The following is a 24,740-nucleotide window of genomic DNA, read 5'->3' as shown; positions in this document are numbered from 1 at the left end:
ACCAGGTAATCAGCCAAGCAGGAATCGAACCCATGCCTGAGTGAAACTCTGGATCGGCAGGAAAGTGCCTTAACTGACTGAGCTATGCCGGTGGCTCATTTTCATTTTCCCTAATAATGGAGCCAATATATAGCTATGAAACACTGAATGTCTCTATAACACAGTGCAAATACTGAAGAACTTCGCACTCTTAAAGCATAAAGTCATACAAAATAAAATCACTTAAGGAAAGAGTGAACATAAATTTATGAAGTAAACTAGGGCCAAAAAAATTGTTACAATAAATAATTAATATAAGAAGAAACATTACTGCATTCTTACCTCACTGTTGCCTTATCTGGATCTATGTCCAAAAACATTTCATCCTCAACAAGTAATTGCATAATAGGCTTGTGAAGTGCAGCTGTCAGGAACAATTTTGCAGAAAACAGACCTTCATGGAATTCACCATACAAGCGAGCAAATGCACATGACTTCTGACGAAGAAGCCTGTTGGGTAAAACAATTTTACAGTATAATAATTTTATCACTAATGAGTAGACATGTGATTTTTTGGTGTTCATCTTTATGTAAATAACAGTATCTTTGTGTTTATCATATTTGTGAATTGATGAGTTTGACAGTCTTTACAATAAAAACTTTGAGTATATATGATCAAGTGATTGAGAAATAAGCTTCGTACGACTGCAGTTTCAACAGGTTGGCATCATAAAATATGGAACAGATAATTTTTTAAATACTTATTCAATTATCCGGCAAAATCTCATATCCGGAACTTTGCTAGTCCCATTGGTGCAGGTTAAGAGGGACTGTACTGCATTTCTATTCAGCTATCATTTATTCTTAATCAGTTGCTTTTGTTAACAGTTATGCTAATACTTTACCTTTCCTGATGTTTTCTCATGTCACTTCCTATCTGTTTTTTTGTTTTTGTTTTTTCTTTTCTTTTTTTTTTTTACATTAAAGATCTCTGTAGGTACAAATGCATATAATTCACTACTTGACAATTTTTTTTTATTTAACACTTATGCCACATTTGCAAAAAGTGAATGTCTCAGGAACCTTCTATGCCACATCAATAAATTTAGGAAAGCAGTTATATTGTCAGACTCCAAAGCAGCTATTCTATCAATCGTCTCTAAACACACACCTTCATCTCAAACAGCAGAAATAACTAAAATGCTCTCTCAATTAATATCACTCAATAAAAGAATTTGTATTCTAATGGATACCATCCCATTGTGGAATCCTGGGAAACGAGAATGCGGATGCTTTAGCAAAGAAGGGCAGCACTGCTACTTACAGACCTGTTACTAAATCTACGTATTACCCTGTGAAGAGATTTATTAAATCTACATACTTAGACTTCAACAAACAAAATTTGGTAACTCAATCCCAAGGGAAAAAATGGAACTCTCTGCATCAAAATCCACAGTTAATTCCCGATTTACCACGAAAATCGTCTGTAGCTGCATTTAGATTGGCAACAGGCAATGATTGTTTGGCCAAACACCTGAATAGAATTGGAATATATCAGTCCCCTAACTGCCCATTGTTCAACTCAAACCAAGAAATGGATTCGGAACACCTCAAAATCTGTGCTTCAGTGGCTGGTCATGATAATATCTTTGAAAAATATTGGAGTGCAAGAGGTCAAATGACTTTATTGTCAAACGCCTGGCATTAGAAAACAACAACAACAACATTTACAATCTGTCTACAAGAGACAATAAGTAAATATTATAAAAGAATATGACATGAGTGGAGATGTTATCCCATGACAACATTCCAAAAGAAAAATAACAATGTTTCAAATAGCTGTATTAAAAATGAATGGAAGGTCAAGAGCATTGGTCCTTTTAAGTCTTCTTATTGTTTGACTATTATCCAGCAAATTTAATGCATGATTGGGATGTTGAATTAATTGGTGCAGGTATTTTTTACTGAATTTAGAGATTTCGTCTTTCACAGTTGAAATGTTGAGGTCACGATGAATGACATCATTACGGACATACCATGGTGCAGTGGCAATGGAACGTAAAGTTTTAGACTGATACCTCTGCAGTATTTCAATGTTTTAGTTGCTAGCACTTCCCCACTGCCGTATGTCCAGATTGGTTTTAGTATGACTTTATAAACAAGAAGTTTATTTTCTAACGACAGTTTTTATTTAGGTCCCAATAACCAATAGATTTTTTATGTTTTAAAATTTAATTCTTTACATTTAGTTTCAATATGTTTACGCCATGTTAATCGGCGATCTAATTGCATACCTAAATATTTAACATCGTCTGCTTCGGGAAGTTCTTCGTTGTAAAGTGTTACAGGAGGACAGTTTTCAATTCTGGTTCCGAAAGTAACATGAACGGATTTGTTTTCACTCGCTTGTATTCTCCATTTAGTTAGCCAGTCTTCTGTGTCTTTCAATTCATTCTGCAGGTACTTGACTATTTTAGACTAGTTCCTTTGGATGATACTGATTGTCTGTATTCCTTAATACACATTATAATGAAGATATTATGTAACATGTGGCCTTCTATATAACTGAAATTTTCTCTAAAGCATCAAAAAAGTTAACAATGAAATGTATTCTAAAATTAAACTTCCCTGCAACCCCATGATTTACAGATATATGTACATACCTGCGTGGATTTTCTGAGGGTACAAGCTGAAGTTCGGTGAGATACCGAAGAAGTCTTAAAGCCAGTAACTTATCTTCTGGTAGCAAACTACTGCCAAATAATCCTGCCATTAAAGAGTGAATTATTCCATGCATCATATCTGGTAACAATCGATCCCCAGCAACAAGACAGCTCGCAAGAAGCTGAGGAGATGTTCTCAAGGTTTGAAGAAATTCTCCATAAGCAAGACATTCCTATCAAAATACAAATAGGACAATAATACACATTCCACAGTAATTTTCAATAACAATAAAATATTATAATAACTTACGCTCACATACAGTATTTTATCAATATTGTTAAAAAAATGAAACATCTTATTGCATTATTATATACAATAGAAGTGATTTAATACAGTTATATGAACACTTTTAAATGATTGAATAAAATTAATAAAATCGGTTAAAAACCAGACATGTTTCGGAGGAATGCTCCTCCAACTTCAGGTCTTCCTTAAGCTACGTTACGCGGTTGAACATCTTTACCAGCGTCGTGGTACTATCACTGAAGATGGAGGAGCATTCCTCCGAAACATGTCTGGTTTTTAACCGATTTTATTAATTTTATTCAATCATTTAAAAGTGTTCATATAACTGTATTAAATTACTTCTATTGTACATAATAATCCCACTCATGAACACTGTTGTATCTGACCTAACTTATACAATTTAATCTTATTGCATCTATTTTAAACTTTTGCTGGATTTTAAAACGATGAGACTGGGACTCAGTCTAGTGTCACAGAGATGCAGTATGACAAAATCATATCAATTTAAACAAAGTTTTGTTTCTGGTTCTCTCCACAAGACGTCGTTCACCATCGTGTTCAAGTTCTGCCTAGTGCAATACTTCCGTGGAGAGGTGGCAGGCCAATCACAGTAGATGGTAGGATGATAGTTGAGATGTGATGGTGAAGGATTACTTAAAATAGAGGAGGAGTTGGGTTTAAATTGGCACTATTCCAGCATTAGCATGAGGGATTTGGAAAACCAAGAAAATCTTAGGTCAGAATAGTTGGTTCCTTCGATTGAACCCTGAACTAAATAACATTAATATCCAAATTACACAGTAAGAATAATTTATATTCCAACAGAAACATACATGTCCACGTAAAAATACTTATACAGGGTGGAAGTGAAATAATCTTCCAGATTCATTCATTCATTCATTCAGTGTTCTGCCCAAGGATAGGTCTTTCACTGTAAACCCAGCTTTCTCCAATCTTTCCTATTTTCTGCCTTCCCCTTAGTCTCCGCCTATGATCCATATATCTTAATGTCGTCTATCATCTGATATCTTCTTTTGCCCCAAACTCTTCTCCCGTTCACCATTCCTTCAACTTTCCAGATTGAAAGAGACAATAGGGTACACTTAAATGAATACAAAACCTGTATACATTTTGTGATTAAATACACAGTTAATTAGAAAATTAAGTTTGGAGATTCAGCAGTCCAGCAACATCGCAGCTATAGTCACATCGCTGTTATTTCCGACGTGGCTCCGCCTCTTTCCTTACGTCCTAGTAAGAGGAGGTTCTATAAAGAGTAGGTACATATAATCGTTCGCCATTTTAGTTCTTTCATTGCCAGTTGCGGTTAGCAGACGACGCTATTTTCCGCACCGTTAAACATTATCACTTTGTAGCACCTATGATAATTGCATTGTAAATTTTAGGTTTGATAGATAGATATCTAAGGAAAGCATAGAAAAAATTCGAAATCAAAATGTTTTTTGGGAAGGGAGAAAAAATTACTAACTTCGAAGTGCCATGTTCAAAATAGACATTGACACCTTCAAAAGTTTTTCTATTTTTAACTTTAGATGGGAGTCAAAGTGAGTGAAATGTTTAGAAAGAATTACTTTTAAAAGTGATTCCTATTCGAAATCTGTACCGTACTAGTTTCCCAGTTACTGGGAGTAACATATGCGCGGACCTCAGTTTGCAGAGTAACAACTTCGGTCTGTTAGAACTGTGGATTCCCATAGAAAGGGGGGCCCTTCGGCAGGGCAAGTGGGGCAGTCACCCCAGGCCCCGAGCTTTGTGGGACTCGCTGCCGGAAAAAAATTCAATCTGTCGATTACGTTCTTGTTATAATGTTTAATGTGAGAAACTTAAAAATAAATAGCTAAGTGAATGTTGAGATAGCTTTTGTATACCTAACGAAATCAATTGTTGACTATAATGTTTAATGTATGTGGATCAAATGTTGCACTATTGTACTGTTGTAAATTCTCGTCTGCTTGCTTCAAATGGCAAGGAAAAAACGAAAATGGCGGACGATTATACCCAGTATCTATACAGCCTTAGGAAGTCCATAATGAAATCAACAGCGAATGACAAGACGCACATGTTTAAATGTAGCCGATTTGCAACGTGATTGGCTGCCGGAAATAAGAGCGACGGGACTATAACACACTTTTCTCATAACACAGATTTAAGAGGTCAACGAACTCTGTCTAGCTAAGTGAGCTGCCCTCTGGTTCGATGTTTCAATCTGCTCGCATTGTGCAGTGGTTTGAAATTAGTGGTTTTTAAAATTAAATTAAACATTTGGAAAAAATCATTTTCTTTTCTGAAAAAATTATGAACTTAGTTTTTTTTTTTTACATACAACATGAGCTATTCTCTCTGAAAATCTGCAAGGCTATGTCACTTTCACCCTGTATACTAAAACTTCCTGAGTAATATCAATGTTCAACACAATACTATACCTGGAAGCCTAACACTTTGTATCCATCCACAAAAACAGTGCTATCCAAGGTGTTGGCTCGTTTGCAACAAGCGGCTGGTGTACAATCAGGTCGTGCCACAATTAGACGATTAAGGTTATCTCGTTGCTGGGCTGTAACCCATGCCAACTGAGCTAACCTAGAAGATCCAGTAATTACCTAAAAAATTAAGATAACTTAGTATAGCACACTATTAATAAATTTAACAAATTCTGAAACAAAATCATCATAATAACAATTTTCTGAAAATTTCTTGAACCACTAATACATTACACCAGTGATTTTTTTCCGGCGGAACACGCTGGAACAGTGTTTCAGCACTTTTTTTGTTGTATCTTTCATTATAGAACCGAAATGTGTTAATAATTATTATGTTTTTAACGCCGCTTAAACCTTGCAAGTCTTAGAGTTGGAAAAAAAAAAGGAGGTTAAAAAGAATAAAATTCCCATGCACTGGACAGTAATCATTTCCCATTCACTATAACATATATTCTACAGAGTTCCAACATCATCTCCTCCAGAAGAAAAGCACTGCATTACACTAATCACACTCAAATTTTCAGAACCCAGCAGTACATATATGTATACGGTCTCATCAGGAATTTTTATGAAGTACCTACAGCATAGATTTCTGATAATTGTTTAGTCTCTGTAACCTCGATGATTACGATCATCGTATGTGCTACATTTGCTGAATTGCCGTACTTACATTTTTTATGTCACTGTCTATTACTTAATTATGGTTTTTAAGGAACCTTGAGGTTCATTGTCACCATCACATAAGCCCGCCATCGGTCCCTATCCTGAACAAGATTAATCCAGTTCCTACCATCATATCCCACCTCCCTCAAATTCATTTTATATTATCCTCCCCATCTATGTCTCGGCATCCCCAAAGATCTTTACCCCTCTGTCCTCCCAACTAACACTCTATATGAATTTGGGGATTTGCTCATATGTGCTTCATGCCCTGTCCATCTCAAACTTCTGGATTTAATATTCCTAATTATGAGGTGAAGACTACAATGCGTGCAGTTCTGCATTGTGTAACTTTCTCCATTCTCCTGTAACTTCAACCCTCTTAGCCCCAAATACTATTTAGAACTGCAGTATTAAAACAATCTGTTCCCTTAGGTACACGAGAAAAAATAATTAGTAATATATAATTCATTCATTCAAGTGTTCTGTCCAAGGGCAGGTCTTTCACTGCAAACCCAGCATTCTCCAGTCTTTTCTATTTTCTGCCTTCGTCTTTGTCTCCGCATATGATTCATATATCTTAATGTCGTCTATCATCTGATATCTTCTTCTGCCCCAAACTCTTCTACTGTTCACACATTCCTTCAGTGCATCCTTCAGAAGGCAGTTTCTTCTCAACCAATGACCCAGCCAATTTCTTTTCCTTTTCCTCTTCCTGATCAGTTTCAGCTTCGTTCTTTCTTCACCCACTCTTTCCAACACAAGTTCGTTTTTTATTGTATCTGTCCATTTCACACGCTCCAGCCTTCTCCATATTCACATTTCAAATGCTTCTAGTCACTTCTAGTCAAATGCTACACTCCACACAAAGCACTTCACTAGTATCTTCCTTACTTTTTTCTCCAGAGGTCCGCAGAAGATGCTCCTTTTTCTATTAAAAGCTCCCTTTGCCATTGCTATTCTCCCTTTGACGTCTTGGCAGCAGCTCATGTTACTACTTATAGTACACCCCAAGTATTTGAAGCTGTCCACTTGCTCTACTGCCTCATTTAGAATTCGCAAGTTTATCTTCTTTATTTTTCTTCCTATGACCATGGTTGTCTTGTTGACATTTATCTTCATTCTATACTGCTAACAGCTAATATATAATAACTGATCACATAATTAATCTAACACTTATACAAGATATTAACAAAAATGAGACCTCACTGACATTGGCGGCTTGTGACCAATTTTCTTGGGGGTTCAAATAATTCGGAAAAATTAATATTTTTCTGCATTATTAAACCTACCTTAAATACACTTCACAAGTGTAGTTCTGAAATGCGAAATGTATAGGCCATAAGGAGCGAAAAAGAAAAAGAGTGAGAGTGTAGTGGTCACCCTTCAGCAATACCATACGAACTTTCACTCTTGCTTCTGTTGTTACAAGTACACTGTAGCGACTTCACTGTATATAACAGTCATGTAACACCCCTCACTCCCTCACTGAAACAACTCATCAAGGTGTTCAATTCTACTTTTCTAATAATTCCTACTTGCGCATTGATATGAGCACAACTCAAGCAAATTTTGGTACGCAGATTAATGCTAAAACATAAATATTCTTACTATTTACAAGTGAGCACATTTAAAAGTAAGTTACAGGTACTGAAATTTGATTATTTGGGTTATGTAAATGAGGAAGATAATGTAATTTTACAGGTTGTGATTTTCAAATATTTCTCTCTTTACGAAAATAAAAAAATATGACACTTTTTTTCACAAAACTGGTAAAATATATAGTAAGGGAAGAGGTTAAAGACATAGAGAAATATTGACAATTTTTAGGTACTATAATACACTACCTCATTCCAGTGCTGAGATTATGAAAGCATGGATCTCTACCTCCATTCCCTCTCCTCACTTACCTTCATGGCGTGGAAAAAGATTAAGTTATTGACTTTATTATTCCCAGTGTTCTGACTGCGTGATTATAAATGTAATCAACATAACTATGAAATTACAGTTTATTGTTAATGAATATTCTCAGATAAGAAGACGAAATAACTCTTAATTTTAGCGTGCCAATAAATATTATTAGCACAATAACCAGGAGCATTAAAATCACCAAGAATAACTATTCAATATTGTGTGAATCAAGATGGTTTCAAGAAAATTTAGATAACATTTTAAAAACTTTGGATCAGTATTCGGTGGAAAGTAGTGATTACCAATTAACAAATTGAATTCATCTGCCATAGGAATCTGAATCCATACACATTCACTAAAGAATTCTAAGTCATGTCTGCAGTATACTATAGGTATCTGATTGTTGACAGCTATTAAGACACCACTGCCACGAGTTTTATTGGTATCCTGAAATTTTCTATCATGACGAAAAATGGTGTAATAATTTTAGGAATATATTATTATACTCAACGAGCTCTTGTAGCAATGTTTCCGTCAAACAGATAATAATGACAGCATTACTAACAACATTTTCGAAAAGTTCATTAATTTTGGTTTTTAATCCTCTGACATTTTGATAACATATTTCAAGATTATTGCTGGAATTATACATTGTATATCAATGATAACACTAAGAGGCACTCTCATTAGAACCCTCAGGTTCTCTTGCAGTAGAAGAATAATCCTGCTCTGGTTTTAATTTACCGTAAAAGGTGCAATGATACTCCCAACTGGCCAGACTCCGGTATTATTTATTAAGTGGAAATCTTTTTCCTCAACTGAAATATATAAAGAGAAATAAGTTTCGTATTTTGTTTTTAATTTAGGCCTAGTTACTACCAGACAACTTAGAGTACGGTATGTTGGTTCTTTAAAGAATCCTCAATGTCTTTGCCATTAACTTTGGGACTAAATCTAGAGACAAATATAGATTTAATTTTCGCTCTCACAGGTATTGTTTCCAGCACATTAGAAATTAACACACCCTGGATACCTATATTTTCGGACTTTTCGCTTTTTTGCGACAATTTGAAATCCCTCACCATCAATAGGAACTCAAGGTAATTCGACCTCATTCGTCATAAGTTGCGTATTAACAGCATTTGACGCAGACGCTGACTTGATAGTATCTAGATTACTTAATTTTGCTGATGCAGTTGCTGATTGAGTCAACACTTGACTATATAAGAGGAAATTTCATAATCTAGGAAAAATGTAACAAACTTAAAAGTTTAGGCTCAAAAGAAATAATTGTATTAATACACTAAACGAATAAAATCAGTTGTATTGCAAATTGAATTAATTCAAATGTGTAGTTACGTTAAGGTACATGCATTATCACCACTTGTCCTGGATTCCTGATGAGAGAATCTGGCAACCTCAGGTGTGCTAACTTTGAATGTGTATGTCTTTACTATTCACTACCCAGTGCAAGATCCTGAACACCATGAAGCATTAGTGGCTTATTTCCGCATCTTAAAACTATAATAATAAGAATTATTGACATATGATGATTTAAAATTTATTTTTGACTATTTCACTGCCCGTAGGTGTATCAATAGGTATTCAGTGGTCATGTTAAAGGCTCTTAGGACTGGCAGAGAGAGTTACAACAGTAATCTGGGATTAAGAACCCGTAGGTACCTGGAAAAGCCTTAAATGCAAATTATCAAAAGTTCTACGTATTTCCATAATGTTTGCAATTTCTCTTATATTGTCTCGGAGTTCGTCTATACTGAGAGAGTTAGTCTTATATACTCTATTTTTTTGGCAGTGAATAACAATTTCATCTAAAGATGTTGGGAATGTGTGACTGCAGACGGACACCACTGTGAACAACTATAAGTAACAAGTCTACTCATTATGAAATAAAAATATACTACCATAACTGTGTGCATACTATTACTAATCAAAGATTTATCAACAAAAACACGCGGAAGGTTACGCATCGATAATGACACTCTGTTATCTGATGTGCGTGTTTCCAGCTGGGCGCCAAACTGAACTCTCAGTAGCCTATAAAATTGCAAACAATAATTTCATTTTCATATGTCACGTAAGATGAAGTAAAAAAATGTTTGAAAAGCGGAAAACAACTGGTATGAGAGCCAGTATTACATAAGATATTCTCCACAAGAACTACATCTAAAGATGCATTCTCCCTAGATATGCATTCTTCCCATACTAATACAACAGAGGTCTAGGACGCAATAAAACGTGCCTTTGGTGTAGTCCTTTTGAAGAATTACCCAAATTATTATTATTATTATTATTATTATTATTATTATTATGATTTAGCTTGTTTTATTTAACAAAATTTTAACGCATGTCGATCAATTGCAACATGAGCAAATTTATATTTTGCATAATTCAGACAAATATTTAACATGAAGTATACAATATGAAGAAGTCAGTGTGAATAAAAACGAGAAATGACAAACACTTCTAATGCAGGCCTATCATAAAACTCTAACGTGTTGCATATAAAATGTGACAAACCTTTTCATTCAATCCTTGCAAATGTTGTTGCTCTGATGAAACAAAAAGCCGTTCTTGTCGAAGGTGTCCAGCGAGTTCAATGATGTCCCACTGAAGGGAATTCATAATCAAACCATCATCCATTTCACCTGAAAACGACATCCATAATCATCCTTCATACAAAGACCCATTCCTATCCAAGTTTTGTAGATTACTTTTATTTAGATCAGACATGTGTCAAAATGTGACACATGAACAATAAATTCTAATATTCCAACACACAAAACCTTATTATCACTCAATGACCATGAAGTTAATAACTAAATATAACAATAAAATCAAGCATGAAAGAACATCTTCTCAGTTAAGCAATGCAGTTTTGGCTGTCAAATGTGAGAATAATGACGATCTACTGAAGTTGTCACCACATGTCAAGTAAAATGTATCTTCACCTCAATTTCAAAACCTAATGTCGAAGACACTAAAACATTTCTCCACAAGCAGAATGTGCACAATGCGTCTTACTCGGGTTTTATTTGTCTTTGTTATTAACACAATTTACAACAACACCGCAAAAACGTACACGCCATTTTGATTTTTCATGCACGTTATAAAAACTACTTTTGTCTTATAGGATGATCATTCGATAATATGAGTTTCACCACGGTCGACCGTGGTTTCACTGAACAGTTCTCATTCTGTTCTCTTTGGTGTACAGTCACGAAGCTTAATACGTAGTAAATATGCATCCATAGATAGTTGCTAACCACTAGGATCGCTACTATCCCCTCATTACCAGAGTCCGTGCTCATTACAGGTTATCTATTGTCTATTGCACAGTCTATTGTTCCTAGTACCGTCACTGTATATACTAGACTGTGGTAGTGACGTTATTAAATTACTTGATTTGGTCAAAATACATTTAAAAATAGGTGAATAAATAAAGCACGTAGAAACTAGAGGTAGAAAAAGTGAGTTTTTTTCCCCTCGAAACTATTCCATACTCAGATGATATAACAAAAAGAAACAGTAAATATAAGCCGGATACTTTATTGACGCAGAACTATTTTCATCAGCGGCGAACTGAGAAGATAAGCGAGAAGGTTCTGGGCGAGATTGGAGAAAGAAATGGTTTGAACTTTTATCTGCCGCATCGTCTCTGCATGTGTTTGGTCTCGATGAACCCGATGATAAATGACGATCGTTCACGCGCTTAGAGTATTGAGATCATAGACAAATAAATAGAGATTGAGATCGTTTTGAATCTGAGAGGTCCTCTCAGTTTTGATTTTGAATACAATATGCATTTTCACGCAAGATGCGATCTGATACCACTTTTTAGGTGTATCGACCTTGAGATTCAGATCACAGTATATTATATTTTTCATTTTTATTGTTTTGTTATTACTTCATAATTGTTACATAGCTCCAACAATGCTTTCTTCCATACAAATATTTTTATTGTTTCTATTATCGTAAGCCTGTTGGCAGCCTGTTATTATTAAAGTGGCGCGCCAAGTTACATATTATCTCATGCGGAATTGTCCTTAACATTACTGATCAGTTGATCACAGCGGCGTAATACATTTTGCATCAAATATTTCTTTACCTCAATACTATAAATATTTTTGGTATAACCTGAATTTCCCAGATTCCCATATAACTATTTCCCATATTGCTTTCCCCACATTTTTTGACGCCCTGAAAAATCTGCATTGCATTTTAATTTAGATTCATAAATAACTTTCCTCGGAATATTGGTATACAAGATGATTCAAAAGGTAAGGTCAACCAGTGAGGAGATGATTTAGGGTGACATTTAGAGCAGGAAAGTCCTTTATCAGTTATATTTGCGACCGTTTCAGAGTTACAACAGGTCAAACAGTTAATTCACATCTCATGATACTTAAATAAATACCAATTTACCGTCAGCTGTTTTGAGCTATGTTTGTTTATAAAGCATGATTTCCACCATTGATGGAATGACGCTGTGAAATGTGATTGGCCAGCACGGTCCCCTGACTTAACGCCTCTGGACTTCTTTGTATGGGGTTTTATGAAATAAATGTGTACGCTACGGAGATTACAGATAAAGACCATCCGCTCCAGCGAATTAATGTAGCTGCAACAGATATCAGACTACGAAATGGGCTGTCAGATCTTGTGCACAGCGCAGTAAAACAACGCGTCTAGACATGTTTGTGTGCAAACGGGGGACATTTTGAGCAGCTGCTCCAATAAAGTAACTTACTGTAAATTAGTTATTATTGTAAGTCACCTTAGTTGTGAATAAATGTTTGACCTGTTGTAACTCTGAAATGGTTGAAAATAAATAAAAGTGACAAGGAAATTTTCGGCTGTAAATGTCGCTCTGAATCATCTCCTCACCGGTTGACCTTACCTTTTGAATCACCCTGTATTTCTTATAATACGTGATAGTTCTTCCATTACCTTGTTAATCCCTCTGATTGTGATCGGGGTTATTATACATCCCGGTCTCAGAGGAGGCTGGTTGGAATCTGGCTACGGTTAGAGAAGAGATGACCTTGTGGATAGCGGACAACATACGACTTGTCGTTTTCCCGGAAAGCATGGGAAATTTCTGTACAATGACCATTGTTTTCATACAAACGAAGGGGGGTGTGGCTACCATGTCGAACCATACCAATGAACGGGGGCATGACCATTGAAATTCCCAACTTAATTACCTGTGTTTCTAAATATGAGCTGTGTTATTTTTGTTTGGAAAAACTCAGGTCTAGTTGTGGTCTCGGATGTTCTGCATTTAAAAAAATAAAGAAATATGGGTTTAAAAGCATTTCAGATTATATTCGACAATCCAAACGAAACCTATTACGGAGGCGAAACTGTTACAGGACGTGTACTTTTATCTCTTAACTCTGCAAAAACCATCCGTGGTGTGTACACGTAAGAATACTTGGGGCCTACTTAATAGTCATAGATATAGCATGATATGTTGAAAGGGTGGGGAGATCACATTCATGTAAACAATTTTGATTCATGATGTTTATAGACATTGATTTTACATGTCGACTGGTGGTTGTTCTTTTCCACATGTTCCCGTTTTTAACATGAGGATGGCCAATCTATGTTCAGGGCTATAATACACGAAATCGTTCAATGTCCTATTATATGTACACAGTAGACTAGTTAACTTAACCTAAAAAGACATGACTGGAAAAGTGAAACTAAATTTCTAAGAGAAGTATTTTTGGGAACCCGTGTTTTCGTAAGTAGATATATTTAGAAATTGCTTAATGTGGTACCTTGTAGCTTGTACCCTTGAAGTGATCAGGGCTTGTACTAATAAAGCAGAATTTCATGATCAACAAAGCAGAATACAGGTAAGGTTAGTTACGAATTTAGTTGGATATCCATAAATATTATACTAACTGCAGTTACAAATTTAACTACATCATTCTATTCTTTCTGATTCCAAGATCTAAAAACTTTATAGCTGGAGTGATAATGGCAATTTAAAGTAGAGAGTAAAATTAGATTTTACCCACGAGTGAAAAGTTTAGCGCCCGAGACGAAGCCGAGGGTGATAATTTTCTACGAGCGATAAAATCTCTCTCGTGTGCAATGCAATATTTTATCCATTACTGGTACCGTATCTAAATTTAATTCTAAATTGTAGACCTTTTCTTTGTAATGTGAAAAAGTTATAAATTAATGATTATCTGGATTTTATTGTTTCTAATGTGTTGATTGCCATGGAGAGAGTGATTTTAAACATTTTAATTCACTGTGAATTAAAGCCTTTGTTTAGGTTGCTAAGGACGGTGAAAGAAAGACGAGTTTTGGTACCAGTCACGGATAAAAGGATTTTTTGAAGTTGTGATAGAGGATTAGGCATTATAATCGGGAAATAACTTTAATCCCTTTTTTTTTTAATAGGTATGTTGAAAAATGAAGAGTAATGATAATTAAAAATAGGCCCATGTAAAAGGAAAGACGTTGTCTACCAGTGTCCTACATTTCACAATAAATGAAACTACCAGTATTTAAAATGGTAACAGTTAAAAAAAAGGACATTGGATTGTCATACAAATAAATGCGAGAGGATGTTTAATAGTAAAATAATTTGCTATACAAATAATAATAGTGTATGTTTAATAGTTGAAAAAATTACAGCATGTAACCTTCGTAAATGAAATTTGTTGCTAAGAAAATTAATATGTATTCGTGGTGCAACAGCCCATGAAGGGCCAAGACCGACAAGCAGATTTCTAGCCTCATCCTCTAACCAGTAAATGGTAATGTGTGGTCAGCACAAAGATCTCCCCTACCCGAGCTGTTATAGCTGGTTTTCGAAACCAGCTATATTTCAGTAGGCTACTCTTTTTTATAAATAATAAAAAAAAAAAAAAGTAGTTTGAGAGACACATTCATCATTCAATGAAGTTGCTTTATGTGAAATGTTCTAGAAAAAGAGTAAATATTTTATTTTAAATGTTTTCAGATATTGAAATAAGATTCAAAGGAGAGGCAAATGTTGAATGGACTGAAACTGAATCACGGAAAAACAGTGATGGCACTACTGAAGAACATACTGTGTATTTTCAAGGAAATGAAAAATATTTTGAAAGTAAATATTATTTGCTTGGAGGACGTGGTAAGTAATCCATAACATAGTAATAGACTATGACAGAATTAATAGGCCCTAAAATCATGTTAAACTAGAATTCATATAATTAACAATTTAGATTTCACAATGATATTATTCTGAATAGGTAGAAAATGTACCTAAGAGTCAGAGGAATTTTCTGCAGTGAATTTTATTAACACTATGAGCTGTTACTTTAAAGAACAAACAAAAATCATTACAAATATATATATATATATATATATATATATATATATATATATATATATATATGTATGTATGTATATATATAATTTTTTTTTTTTTTTTTTTCACTTCATTATACTTTCCTGCTCTAGAAGTCTTCATTGTTCAATCTCATTTTGACATGTCTTGAATAATGTACTTGTAGGTGATCAAATAGTACTGGCAGAAGGAGAGCACTGCTATCCTTTCACAACTACTTTACCACCGAAACTTCCGTCATCCTTCGAGGGAGAGTTTGGTCACATCCGATACACAGTCAAAGTTGTGATTAATCGACCATGGAAATTTGACCACGAGATAAAGTCAGCATTTACAGTTATTTCACCAGTTGATCTGAATACTCACGAAACAGCTAAGGTAAACTATTTTAGAAACTTCGAAAGTTTTTCTGAAAGCCACAAGTGTGTGAATAAATGTGATAAAGAACCCCACCATTCTAAAACTCTGAAAGGACTATTGTACCGAAACACTGGGTGAATCTGATCAAAATTTTCAGTTTTCTAAATGTTAACCATATAAGGTTACATACTAGCGAAGCGCCGGCTTAATTTTACAATCTTCTGTTTTTTTAAATAGTACCTATAGAATGTAAATATCCTCCTATATCAGAACAAAATTAACATATGCATGTGAAATGTGGGAACATATAGCACATTCAAATATAGTGAAATTGTTAACAATACAAAAGTCAGCACTAAGACTTTGCCTAGGATGCCTCAAAACAACGTCTATCAACTCTATGGAAATTGAATTGAATATTGAACCTCTTATCTACCACATACAAAAAAAAAATGCCCATAAAAAAAAGCTACAGTTAACACCATCACAACACCCACTATATGCCTTGAATCCAGATCCCAAAACACCAAAACAATCCTTCAGATATGCAATCAGTCAGGCACCCACTATATTGAACACAAACAACATAGGAAAGATCCCAGTGACTCATGACTAGAGAGCGGAATTTAGGCAAAAACCTATTTTTTTCCTGGATACATACAGCATGAAATTTAATATTTACATTTTTCATGGAAATATAGGTATAATTAAAGAGGTTTTATAGTGCCTAAAAATTCCTATTTCGACGTTAGTGCCTATTTTTAAGTTTTTTTTTAATTTTGAATTATTTTTCGTAACTGTTTACTGGTTTTCTTAACATCCTGTACCGTATACATTCCAAGATGGATAACAACAACTCCTTCATAGCAGTGAACAACACAACAGAGAAGTACCCCCGGACCACCCCTTCTCATTCTTACAATCTTTCAATCCTAAAATTCCAACTTTCAGTCGGCCTGGGTAGCGTAGTCGGTATAGCGCTGGCCTTCTGTGTTCGAGGTTGCGGGTTCGATCGTGGTCTAGGTCAATGGCATTTAAGTGTGCTTAAATACGACAGGCTCATGTCAGTAGATTTACTGCTATGTAAAAGAACTCCTGCATGACAAATTATTATTATTATTATTATTATTATTATTATTATTATTATTATTATTATTATTATATCTTCCTCTGTCTGTCAGCAATTTAACACAAACTCGCTGGGTTGTACCCGAATAAGCATTCTCCTACATTCCAAGATAGATAACAACCTCTTCCTTTTTTCTCACCATTTGTAAGTACAGCAGTGAGAGTCACAATAGCCACACTAGGTGCTGATCATCTAATGTGAAGCAAACTATGGAAATGTGATTGGTGAATGAAAAACACTAACTTAAAGATAGTCTTCATTTTGTGTATGCATGTGTACCCTTGTAAAATGTGAAATGTGTGGAAGTTTCTTTTAATCCTAGAATTTTGCATTAAATAAATGTTGAATCTTATATTAGTGACATTCTTAACAAAAAAGCCAATTTTTTTATTTTATAGGGCCTAAATAAAGGAGTTTAAGAGCCTATTTAAGGGCCTAAAATGCCACTTTTTAGGGCCTAAAATTCTGCTCTCTACTCATGACATACCTCCCTGGGAATGGAAGAAACCAAGATCCTTTCCATCTCTGCCAAGCAACAGTACAAAATAAACCAACAGTGAAATATTAAAGGCAGAAGTACTTAAGATGATCAACGAAATATATATGATCACTATATGAAGAAGGCAAGAGGTTTCATTCCACGCTTTCTTGAAGTTGGGCAGTCTGAAGCATTCTGCCCCCGTCCAATTTCAAGACAAGCCTGGAATGAAACCTCTGCCATTGGTTGAATAGCAATTATACTTCTCTCCTCCTCTGTGGACAATGTTTACTTCTTCTGTCAGATATTATGGAATGAAGTATAGTTCTTCTCAAATATTTGTATTTCTGATTACGTCCCTTCTTGTTTAACCTAATATGCTTCATTTATTGCCTGTAATATATTTTTATTTAATATCCATGTTTCTGCTCCAAATGTTAATACTGTCTTGAAGTATGTTTTATATTATTTTTTTACAATTTTTTGGTACATTCTTGTTCCATACACAATAAGTTTCTCGAACTGTGATAAAATTTAAAACTATTTCTTATTGTTCTATTAATTTCTCCTTTAATTTTTTGTCCAGTGTTTATTTCATTCGTCAGATACACGAAACTACCTACTTCCTTTAATGTTTTATTATTTATTTTAACTTGTTTCTTTACACTCCTGTCTTTTTTTTCCACATTAAATTTTACTGTGATTATATCCCACTATTGTAGTTTCTAGATCTTTCGATGTAAGAGTAATGGAACAGAGAAAAATTCTCTCCGGCGGCGGGATTTGGAGCTTAATCTGAGACGATTCTGTCCGACGCTGGGATGGTATCTGGTGTGGCTTGGTGGATAAAGCATCAGCACATAGAGCTGAAAACCCGGGTTCAAAGCGCCGGAGAGAATTTTTCTCTGTTCCATTACTCTTACATCGTATGATGACGCAGAATATCTGCATGGAAATATCATATGTACTTCGGTACATTAAAATAATATATATTCTAGATCTTTTCTTCATTTCACTTTGAAATCATTAGGGAGAATAAAATTCCATACTAGTGGCTTGTAGCAGCAACTGCGGCTTGATAGAGATTGAAAACCTCAATAAAATGCTGCTACTTATGATAAAGATGATAACAGATTTCGTTCATTGGACTAATATCGTAATATGTAATACTGCCCTTATGCATAATTTCATTCATTTCTTGATACTTTGTTACAACATTATTTCTACATACATAGGACTAGTCGTTTATGAGTTCTTGATGCAATTACATTTCTAAAAGTTCTACGAAGTTTTCTTGGTCGACCAGCTATACTCATAATAATGAACTAATAAAGAAGAACTAAATTCACAACATATCAACACTATTACTTTTTAAGTAACACCAGATAAAAAAACATGTGACATTTGAAATATTAATAAACCATTATTATCGAGGTCTCGAAAAGCATCTCACATATACAGAAGGCTTCGATAACTACATTTCTGATCGTTTTAAGGAAACTCGAAGTTTTATTGTTTGAAATTTCTTTATTTGAACCATAGCCTTTTCTGTACACAAAGCCTCACATTACTGACACTATTTATGACCTTCAAAAAAAACCTAACACAGCTGTATTAATAACTCATGAAGGTGAAGTAGGCTGCATTTAAAGCCACTATGTGAACCACGGCCCTCCGACAACACTACGAAATGAACTGCAAGAAGTCCTATGGTATACGGTTTGCTGTGATGGACGCACATATTTTAAATTTTTAAAAAAATTTAAAGCTTTTTATGAACTTCGCTACAAACCATTTAGATTTTCCCGCAATATTAATATTATTATCTTTAGATTGAGACATCACACAACCTCACAGGATGTATAGTTTTCATGAAATTTTCCACCACAGTTCAAATTAAATATATAGATGGTCGTAATAAAAGAGGTTGGGTCAAAGGAAGTAGTATTGTAGGGAGATTTCACTGTGTATTGAGTATGATAACAATACTGTACATTAAGACATATTTCTTAAAATTAATGGACTTCGTTTCTAATATTTGCTTTCATACCAGAATCCTATAAAGCAAGAGGTCGAGAAACGTTTCTGTTGCTTCTGCTGTGAGTCAGGCCCTCTGACAATGGTCCTCTCCCTGCCAGTGTCAGGATACGTTCCTGGCCAAGACATCCCCATTACTCTTGAGATTGATAATGCCAGTGACGTCGGTGTTTTAGATGTGAAGTGCAAGCTGAAAAAAGTGAGTATCATCATCAGCAGGATGCTAATCAACTGTGCAATGCACAGAAAATAATTATCAAGTGGACTCAATGTGGGTTTCTGGCATCTTGTCAGCCCACTCGAGGTATGTGGATGAAAAGGGAAAAATTGAGACGGTGTTGGATGAAGTTCTTGGGTAGCTCAATCGGTAGAGCATTGGTGTTCTAAGCCAAAGGTCTCGGGATCGATACTTGGCCCCGGAACAATTTTTCCCTTAAAATTATTCAAGTCTGCTTCACAGGGAGTTTTACCTGAAAGCTACGAGGCGTGTTCTTAAAGTAAGTTCCAAAAGGGTGTAGTAAGTAAACGGGAAGATATTTACTAACCATTTTTGTTGCGTTGTATTCCCCACACTTCAATTACTTCCCAACATAATCTCCACCATTATTGAGGCATTTATCGAGTCGTGGCACAAGTCTTTCTATCCCCTCATTGTAGAATTTGTCCGCCTGCGTTGCGAACCACTCCCTCACTGCTGTTTTCATTTCATCGTCGCCATCAAAATGTTGACCACCCAGGAACTTGAGGCAGGAAGAGATGAAAGTCATTCGGAGCCAAATCCGGGCTGTAGGGGGGATGGTCAATTTGTTCCCAGCCAAATTTCGAGATGAGATTTTGGGTGTCGTCGCCATCAAAACGTTGACCACCGAGGAACTTCTTGAGGTGCAGGAAGAGATGAAGGGCTGTAGGGGAGATGGTCAATTTGTTCCTGTCCTCATGAATTTTTTCGACAGCACGCACCAAATCGTCATTGATCAAAGATGGCCGACCAGTACGCTGCTCGTCATGCACAGAGACGCGGCCCTCGTTGAACTTCCTAACCCATCTCTTGACCATTCAATCACTAATGGCATCATCACCATACACTTCACAAAGTTGACGATGAATGTCAGCTGGTTTGATGTTTCTCGCATTCAAGAAACGGATAACAGACCGCATCTCACAGTCGGCGGGGGTGCTCAATCACTTTAAACATTTCAACTGATCACAACTAACCACACACACGGACTGAAGCTCTGAAACTGCATGCACAGCTTGCCTGAGGACTGAAGAAGAAAACATGCATGCACAAAATAACGATTGCAGCGATGTGACCGCTATAATTGAAAACGGAACTTACTTTAAGAACACGCCTCGTAGATTTGCACGAGAAGGACTAGTTGAGGTAATAAAATTAATTTTGTTTCATTGTAAGCTTGATCATGCACACTGCCTCCTTTCTGGGACTTATAAAGTATTTGACAAAACGTTTTTCTAAGACTAGACATCAAGACAGTGCAGAAAGATTTTCGAGGACTATGTTCCAAGGCAGCTCTTATTTCATTAAAGTTTTTCCTCTTTAAGCACATGGCGTCTTCTTTTTCTTTTCTGGTTTGTCATAGAACTTGTTTTATTAAACTTATCTACTAAATTCCAATATTGCTTTTCGTGTTGGAAAATAATCTGCCAGGAAATTTACATCTACCTTTTTTTAAAAAATTTGAAAATATATTTGAAATTATTTGAAAAAAAAATGCCTTATAAATAAAAGTGGCTCTAGAAAAGTATACCGATAAGGGAATGAAATCTATGATGAAAAGAAAGTATGCACAGTGATGAATCAAGTGAAACGAGGTTTTTAAAAAAAAACTGAAAATTTGAAATGCTTGTCTTGTTCTGCCACTCAACTTTCTGCACTTTATGTACAGCTTCAGACATAAAAAATGACAGCACTCCTATTCTTAACTAACAAAAGGCAGTGTTTTTGAATATGGCATTTAAATAATATAATATAAAACCATAATTGAAAAATTTCAATATAGCAAGTTTCTGTAAATAATTCATACTTTTCCTAACGATTGTTACAGCTCATCACATTTATTGCAACTTCCCCTTATGGCAGTTCCCGTGAAGAAGAAATTACACTTGAAGAAGTGACGTTTCCTGCAGTTCCTCCCAATAATTCCAAAACTGCGACAGAGAATATGAAAATCCCACCTTTACCTCCATCCGACTTGGATAATTGTGACATAATCGACCTGTCGTATTATTTGAAGGTATTACTAAATCATGATCAAATCCTAGATTTATATGCAAAATGAAAGTTCTAGGAAACATTCTTAACTTATGAAAAATTATGTCTTAGCTGATGATTTTATATCCAGAGAAAATACATTAAGTTAAGATTTTTTTATGTATTCCCGTATTGATGCAGTACAAGCTTTTGAATTCTCAGAGCAATATGTCATCTCCCCGGTTACGCAAACCAGCTATAACAGCTGGGAGGCTCATCATGCTAACCACACGATACATCCAATCTGGTTGGATGATCGTCCACCTCTGCTTTGGCATGTGGCCGTGAGGCCAGCAGCCGGCTGGTAGGGTTTGGCTCTTCATGGGCTGTACTGCCACCAGTGGCGTAGCATGAAATTTTGAGCAGGGGAAGCTAACTTAAGTTGTCTTTCATGCAATATGAGAAAACGTATTACAAAAATACAGTCTTAAAATAAATAGTACTCAATTTCAAGTCAGCAGTCGAAGATTGGTTGGAACATCGTAAGTAACACCAATAAGGCATGACCTCAAATGATACGTAATAAAATATGATTTCACAGTTTACACATATCTCTTAACAAATAGACACGTATACGTATAACATTAGCTCACTCCCTGTCATACTTAGAGAAATCACAATATTAGTATCATTACGTAAGTATGCGTCTGTCTTTTGGTTGTGTCCTTCATTGACAGCAAGGGAGTCGGTCATTTGTTTTTTAAATCACACTTTTGTTCGTAAGTCAGTTTTGATAATACAATTGTCCTAAAAAAATTCAAGTAAATCAGTGTCAGGAACTGTTATTTCGTTCATTATTTATTATATCAGCCACAATGCACACTAACACTTCAACGGAACACAACTGACGAAAAGGGATAACTCGGAAACTACTTATTTTAAATGTTAAAGCTAGCTTCTTTGCGAGCCTTGCGACTAAGGTAGCTTAGTTAGAAAGGGATGGAAAATCTGCGGGGTGGATTACACAGAAGAAGCCGGTCTGCTTGCAAGCTGGTGTGTGCAGGCTTCTCGTTTACTTCTGCATCACAAATCATCCTGAGCTGCCGCATCACAATATTTAACACGTAAATATAAATTCTATTAAAATTAATAAATAATTTTCTCCATAAACTGCAGGTTTATTATGAAATTATTATTAACTGGGGAAGCTAAGCTTTTTAGCTTACATTGACGCTACGCCACTGACTGCCACGGATTATTATTATATGTCAGCTCCATCATCAGAGAAACAAGGAAAAAGAAACGAAATGATTGGTTTTATTTCCTTGAAAATTATCACAATTCCTTCATTGGAATAGTATATTCGAGAATAAGACGAAGTAGGCAAGAGGTTTGGAGTTTATATAGATTTCCCAACAGCCCCAAGAAATCTTGCGAGGATGCAAGAACACGGGCATATCTTCTATAATGTTATTTTTAAGCTATGCAATGGCCTGTAAAAAGACTGCATTGCACTGGAGATTCTCATGCCACCTGCAAAACATGCTGCACACTTTCCTATAATAAAACATTTCTATGTTGAGCTTTTCAAGTGCAGACAAACAATGTTTTATGTCCCTTTGTTGTGGAAATAAGCTATCAGTCGCTAACAATCAGTTTTGAGTACGATCATTCCAAAAATACAGTAGAAGTTAGAATTTCGATTATTTATTATGTAATATGAAGGCAGTACGGAAAAGGAACTTCCGTTTATTTTTAGCAGCAGTAAACGCAATAGTGTGGAGTTACCAAATAGGTATACAGCATTATGCTCCCCTGAGTACGAGATCACTCTCTTTCAGGGGAGTGCTAAAATTTTTGTGTATTAATAATAAAATTGTCTACAGTTTACAATCAAATTGTTAACTATCTATTACTGATTCATGCATGCAATGACTATGTTAAATAAATACATCAAGCATTCTGCCTTCTGGCATTGAAGGAATTCATATACAAGTTCTCAAAATATTTGTAGCATTATTTCTGCTTCAGTCAATCAATAGAATGGATACAGATTATTAGTACGAATTTTTAATGCCAGGTAAGATAAGGGGGAAAAATCTAGAAACATCTTTGAAACTTTTAACAGATATGATATTGACGACAATGATAATACACATTTTGGTACATTTTTTGTGCATAATTTATATTTATCTTATATTTATAAGATTTATTAAATCTACATACTTAGAATTCAACAAATAAAATTTGATAACACAATCTCACGGGAAAAAATGGAACTCTCTGTGTTGTAATCCACAGTTAATTCCCGATTTAACACGCAAATCATCTGTAGCTGCATTAGATTGGCAACAGGCCATGATTGTTTGGCCGAGCACCTGCATAGAATTGGAATGTATCAGTCCCCTAACTGCCCATTGTGCAACTCAAATCAAGAAATGGATTCGGAACACCTCAAAATCTGTGCTTCAGTGGCTGACCATGACAATATTTTTGAAAAATATTGGAATGCAAGAGGTCAAATGACTTTATTGTCAAACGTCTGGCATTAAAAAACAACAACATATTTATCTCTCCATATAGTGGAAGTGAAGTAGTCTTGCAGATTTCCAGAGTGAATAGCTCATGTTATATGTAACAAAGAACTATAATATCATATTAGTGGAAAGTTCATAGTTTTATTTTCAGAATTTTTTTCCAAATGTTTAACAATCTCTTATTCGGTAACTATTGCGAGTAGGATCGTGATTTTTGTCCACATAGATAGGAAATCTAATAAAGACTAATTTATCCCTCTGGCATATTTCAATAGCATGCACGGTTTTCGTGTAAATTTAATTTTAAAAAGCTCTAATTTCAAACCATTGTTCGAAGCGAGCGAATGGCAACATCTTGGTAGCTTGACAGTCTACATATGGAGACTCACCGAGTTCGTTGACCTCTTACATCTGTATCATGAGTAGAGTTATTAGCGACGATATTGCCGGACTTCCGAAACTTCAAACTTAATTTACTACGAGTAATTAACCACGCATTTAATCACAAAACGTAATGTAGGTTTTCTATTCATTTACATGTACCCTATCATCCCTTTCAAGCTTCAAGGTTATTCACTTCCTCCCTGTATATCC

The 24,740-nt window shown here is 35.2% G+C and overlaps 3 protein-coding genes across 4 annotated transcripts in view; 1 reads left to right on the top strand and 2 right to left on the bottom strand.

Moving 5' to 3' along the window:
- Gapvd1 (GTPase activating protein and VPS9 domains 1) overlaps nucleotides 1-11,139 on the bottom strand; it is a 69,293-nt gene extending 58,154 nt beyond the window's left edge. For both annotated transcript variants that reach the window (XM_069839245.1, XM_069839244.1), the window contains exons 1-5: nucleotides 10,991-11,139; nucleotides 10,560-10,687; nucleotides 5,394-5,570; nucleotides 2,643-2,875; nucleotides 322-489 (exon numbers count right to left, since the gene is read on the bottom strand). In XM_069839245.1, the coding sequence (XP_069695346.1) occupies nucleotides 322-489; nucleotides 2,643-2,875; nucleotides 5,394-5,570; nucleotides 10,560-10,682 (701 nt within the window). In that variant the 5' untranslated portion in view covers nucleotides 10,683-10,687; nucleotides 10,991-11,139. The remainder of the gene's footprint in view (nucleotides 1-321; nucleotides 490-2,642; nucleotides 2,876-5,393; nucleotides 5,571-10,559; nucleotides 10,688-10,990) is intronic.
- Nucleotides 11,140-13,108: 1,969 nt separating this feature from the next.
- The window catches only part of LOC138708912 (arrestin domain-containing protein 17-like), a 13,480-nt gene continuing 1,848 nt past the window's right edge, over nucleotides 13,109-24,740 (top strand). Inside the window, exons 1-5 of the mRNA XM_069839241.1 lie at nucleotides 13,109-13,456; nucleotides 15,025-15,177; nucleotides 15,560-15,771; nucleotides 19,414-19,596; nucleotides 21,464-21,652. Of these exons, the coding sequence (XP_069695342.1) occupies nucleotides 13,342-13,456; nucleotides 15,025-15,177; nucleotides 15,560-15,771; nucleotides 19,414-19,596; nucleotides 21,464-21,652 (852 nt within the window). The 5' untranslated portion in view covers nucleotides 13,109-13,341. The remainder of the gene's footprint in view (nucleotides 13,457-15,024; nucleotides 15,178-15,559; nucleotides 15,772-19,413; nucleotides 19,597-21,463; nucleotides 21,653-24,740) is intronic.
- Nucleotides 19,450-24,740, bottom strand: part of LOC138708913 (uncharacterized) — a 24,138-nt gene continuing 18,847 nt past the window's right edge. The window contains exon 3 of the transcript XR_011334787.1: nucleotides 19,450-19,587. The gene's annotated coding sequence lies outside the window, so the exon portion shown is untranslated. The remainder of the gene's footprint in view (nucleotides 19,588-24,740) is intronic.

The sequence above is a fragment of the Periplaneta americana genome, chromosome 11 (genome assembly GCF_040183065.1).
Source record: "Periplaneta americana isolate PAMFEO1 chromosome 11, P.americana_PAMFEO1_priV1, whole genome shotgun sequence".
Lineage (NCBI taxonomy): Eukaryota > Metazoa > Arthropoda > Insecta > Blattodea > Blattidae > Periplaneta > Periplaneta americana.
Note: the sequence above shows the minus strand (reverse complement) of the source record. Positions and strands in the feature narration are given on the sequence as shown.